Source organism: Procambarus clarkii, chromosome 88, assembly GCF_040958095.1.
Source record: "Procambarus clarkii isolate CNS0578487 chromosome 88, FALCON_Pclarkii_2.0, whole genome shotgun sequence".
NCBI lineage: Eukaryota > Metazoa > Arthropoda > Malacostraca > Decapoda > Cambaridae > Procambarus > Procambarus clarkii.
In genome coordinates this window covers 17,697,377-17,702,376 of record NC_091237.1, presented here as the reverse complement: position 1 = coordinate 17,702,376, position 5,000 = coordinate 17,697,377, and the positions used below count along the sequence as shown (strand labels likewise).

Genomic DNA, 5,000 nt, shown 5'->3' with positions numbered 1-5,000 from the left:
TCCTCATATCAGCCCTCACAAAGCCTCATTTCAGCCCTCACGAAGCCAAATATCAGCCCTCACAAAGCCTCATTTCAGCCCTCACGAAGCGAAATATCAGCCTTCACGAAGCCTCATATCAGCCCTCACGAAGCCTCATCAGCCCTCAGAAAGCATCAGCAGCCCTCACGAAGCCTCATCAGTCCTCACGAAGCCTCATCAGTCCTCACTAAGCCTCATATCAGCCCTTACGAAGCCTCATCAGCCCTCAGAAAGCATCAGCAGCCCTCACGAAGCCTCATCAGTCCTCACGAAGCCTCATCAGCCCTCAGAAAGCATCAGCAGCCCTCACGAAGCCTCATCAGTCCTCACGAAGCCTCATCAGCCCTCAGAAAGCATCAGCAGTCCTCACGAAGCCTCATCAGTCCTCACGAAGCCTCATCAGCCCTCAGAAAGCATCAGCAGCCCTCACGAAGCCTCATCAGTCCTCACGAAGCCTCATCAGCCCTCAGAAAGCATCAGCAGTCCTCACGGAGCCTCATATCAACCCTCACGAAGCCTCAAATCTCTGCTGCAATCTCTGGTAAGCACAACTGTATTATATTTATATTGTATGCTATCTCTTTTATCGCGTGTATTTTGAACATTTCTTTTTCTACAAAGAACACATTCCCACATTATACTAGTGAATTTTATGGGAAAATATCTTTCAGTTCATAACCATGTTTCCCAGGAACTTTCCCAGACATAGAGCAACAGAGCATATATATATATATATATATATATATATATATATATATATATATATATATATATATATATATATATATATATATATATATATATATATATAATGGGACCAAAAGGGTTAGATCAATGATTCTGCATGAATTCTAATCCATATTTCTTAGGCCTTTCATCTGAGAAGGAAATTGAATATAGTCTTCATAGTTTAAGTTACTTATCTAAACGCCCTGAGGCATTTCAGCAAGTCCTCAGAGATGCAGGCGAATACAAGATGATGAAACTGCAGTGTTGAGGTGATTAGGAATGTTTCAGGAGGCTACCCTGGTCAGCTGGTGTAGTGGGTGGTTGTAAATTGGCAGTTCTCTCGTGTTCTACATATGAACGGGTTTCTGATAATTGGATGAGTGTTTGATGCCAAGTTCTTCTGCTATGTCAACATTGACTATATGTCAAATATTTTTAGTCGGAATCTCTCTGACGATGGTCAGGTTGTGGATAGAATTATTTTTTTTTAATAGAGATATGTTTGTTTTGTCAAGATACCTTGATTAAATGACTTTCCAACTAGTTATACTGTATGACTAGTAGATAGTATATTAGTTCTTCAAGTTGACTTCTCAACTTCCAATTATTGTGATATATATATATATATATATTTTAGGGGTACCACCTCTGGTGCAATTGCAAGGACCCACATCCTCGAAGAAGAAAACAAAGAGCATTCAGAGAAGATCTTGTGGATTCTCACTGAATACTTTATTCTTTTCTTCTCCTACCACCCCTATTATTTTTTTGTATGTTTTGTTTTATTTTATTGCAATGCTACAGTTATAGAGAACACACACACATAAATACATATATATATATATATATATATATATATATATATATATATATATATATATATATATACTTTATATAATAAATAAAGCACATTATTAGCACATATTAAAGCACATATTATATATATATATATATAATAAAGCACAAAAAATAAAAAAGGAAGGGGGTGGTAGGAGAAAAGCACACAGAAACTGTATTGGAGGGGATCTAAACATTCCCTCTAATGCGTTATGCGTGGTTTCCTCCGAGGCTATGGGTCCCCCTTCTTCCAGCTAGAGGTGGTACTCCCTCCCTTTTTATATATATATATATATATATATATATATATATATATATATATATATATATATATATATAGTATCCTTTCAAATTGTAAATTCAGTGTCGTTCACTCCATACCAAAAATGTAAAATATATTTTTAGACTGAACCTGTTTAGGGCATAGTTGTTGTAATGATCTGTATAAGTTGTTAAGGTTTCTTTCATGTTGACAGAAATGTGGAAGACACCATTACCTTCCGAAATTGTTACCTTCAAGAAAGGCAGCTCGTCTTGACTATCTTACAAGTAAGTCTAAGAGTGGAATTTGGGTTTCTTTAGTATTGTCAAGTGTTCATTCTATTTTACTTATTTAAAACTAATTCAGTGAAGTAAATTTATTAAACATACATCAATATTATAGGCAATTCAGGTTAAATGTAATGATTCATTGCAAGTATATCTAGCCGAGTATACCCCACACAACACACACACATACTAAGGGGGAGTACACTTCCCGACAAACACTAGGTGAGTATTCCCACCCAACAAACACAAATTAGGGAGGTACACCCCCTCCACAAATATACTGTGTGAGCACATCTAGGCGAGTATACAACTCATTCCTCCTCTACACACACACACATCAATGACGTCATACACAAGTTACAGATTAATGCGAACATTACCAGTATCGTTCGTGTTTGCATAACTAGCCTCAGTGACATAGAATACAGAACTGTATATCACTGGTACATTACAGCCTGCAGTTATATTGTTGTCCATCTGTAGGTTCTTGATATCTTGGAAAGTGATCCTGCCTCAGGATTCCTGAAACCTTTCTCCAACATTCCAGTATGTCCAGGGCGCACAGCCCCTGGTAAGGCTCCTGGAACAGCCTGCTAGAGGTCCTGAATATCCTGGTGCATGTCCTAAGACATCCTGTTGCAGGCCATTGGGCTGTTTATTGCAGGCTCTGGGACATCCTTATGCAAACCCGGGACTGCCTGCTACAGGCCCCGGAACTACCTGCTGCAGACCCGTAGTATAGGTTTTGAAAATGATCCGCTAAAAGAAAACAATGACGTTATCTTGAGTTATCTTGAGATGATTTCGGAGCTTTTTCAGTGTCCCCGCGGCCCGGTCCTCGACCAGGCCTCCACCCCCAGGAAGCAGCCCGTGACAGCTGACTAACACCCAGGTACCTATTTTACTGCTAGGTAACAGGGGCATAGGGTGAAAGAAACTCTGCCCATTGTTTCTCGCCGGCGCCTGGGATCGAACCCAGGACCACAGGATCACAAGTCCAGCGTGCTGTCCGCTCGGCCGACCGGCTCCCCATAAGGGAGTTTCCTGGCCGTTTTCCTATGTAAATCCCATGGAGATGAGCTGTGGCGGAGCACGGGGAGGTCACACCGGGATCCCAACGTAAGGCCTGTGAAACATATTCGTAGAAAAATCCAACGGCATTTTTACCTGGTCCGCCATTGGTCCAACACGACGTCGCCTCTGCTCTGCTTCGAGGCGGCTTACGAACACCTCCACATTAGAGCCTTCAGCCTCGGCGCTGCCGCTTACGCCCATGGAGACTGTTTTAATACGCTAATTAACTCCTTTTATGGCACTAGGAACACTGTTAATTTAATGATAACGTTTGTGTGTTAGTAAGGGAGTGTGTATGCCTGTGTGTGTGTGTGTGTGTGTGTGTGTGAAGTGGGTGGCGGAGGGGCAGCAGCCATGTTGATGATCTTCGTACACGCGGGAAAGACATTACCCGGGAGGACACTAAGAACTTATCAAACGGACTACTGTCGCGGGATATTACCTTTTATGCTCGGGCGACGTAAAGCCTTAAATGGCGTGAAAATGAATCGATGGAGAGGCTTGTATGTGGCTGGCTGGAGGGGGCGATTCCTATATGTTTTATAGTGGTCTCTCAGTCATCAGCGGAGAGAGAGATGCGCACTTGGCAGCTTTTGTTTATTTTGCTCATTTTGCCCTTGCTCGAGCGCTTGCAAGTTGGTTCATGCTGGGGATAATTTTAAGCGGTGCCTTGGGTGTGGAGGAGAGATGACCTGGCTTACTCCGCGGCTCTGACGGTAAACGAGCGAGTGGAAAACTTTTAAAACTCGCCTCTTCGGAAAATCTTGTGCAACCTAGCTTCTTCCCAGCGCAGTTGCCATCGACACTTCCCCTCTTACTTTCTCCGCTTATTTGCAATTTACTCGCGTTCCTACGCCGGAAATGGAGCAGTATGAAACGTTTTAACGTTGAATATGACGACCGTCAGAGCTCACAGAGTTACCAGGGACGAAACCCAACTAAAAGGGTTGAGAAAATAAGAGTGAAAATGTGGCAGGCAGCAGCCTCTCACAGTGGGAGGAACTTGTCCGACAAAAGAAACAAAAGCGGTCCGTCTTGCCGACAATGGCGGCCCTTCCTCACACTACACCTATTTGTTGGGTTCCTGTTATGATGCTCCCCGGCCTGCCATTATCCGACGAGGAGTGGGGGAGAGGGGGGGAGCAGGAGGAGATGATGGAGAACAAGATAAAAGCTGATGAACAGGAAGAGGGAACTTGCGAGAAGGGCGGTGGAGGAGAGAATGAGGCTACGAGAAGGGTAGTGGCGGGCGACCACGCTCTCTTCTCCCGCCAATTGTCGCCACGACACTGTCACCGGCCGTGGCGGGAGTCCGTGGCTGCAGCCACGGAGGAACAGGGGGGCAAGGGAGTAACGCAAGTGAAGGAAGGAGTGACAAGTATGAGGGAGAGCGTAACAGGAATGAGGGAGGGAGTAACAGGAATGAGGGAAGAGATAAGTAAACAAAAGATGGGGAGGATAACACGGGGTGATGATAAATGGGAAGAGACAGAGGAAGAGAAAAACACATGAAGATAGACGAGTTAAGGGAGACATGATCACCACATACAAAATTTTCAGTGAAAATAGACTAGGTAGATAAAGGCAGATTATATAATACGGGTGGTACTCGAACAAGGGGACACAGGTGGAAACTGAGTACCCAAATGAGCCACAGAGACATTATAAAGAACTTTTTTTAATGTCACAGTTAATAAATGGAGTGCATTATGAGGTTTTGTGGTAGAGGCTGACTCCATACACAGTTTCAAGTGCAGATATGAGCCCAACAGGCTCGGGAACTTGTACAC

At 43.4% G+C, this 5,000-nt stretch overlaps 1 protein-coding gene across 1 annotated transcript in view; it reads left to right on the top strand.

The window, feature by feature from the left end:
• LOC123748495 (uncharacterized protein DKFZp434B061) overlaps positions 1 to 5,000 on the top strand; it is a 174,232-nt gene that overhangs the window by 11,997 nt on the left and 157,235 nt on the right. Inside the window, exons 4-5 of the mRNA XM_069317765.1 lie at positions 1 to 562; positions 2,064 to 2,136. The exon at positions 1 to 562 is cut by the window's left edge and continues 208 nt beyond it. Coding sequence (XP_069173866.1) covers positions 1 to 562; positions 2,064 to 2,136 — 635 coding nt within the window. The remainder of the gene's footprint in view (positions 563 to 2,063; positions 2,137 to 5,000) is intronic.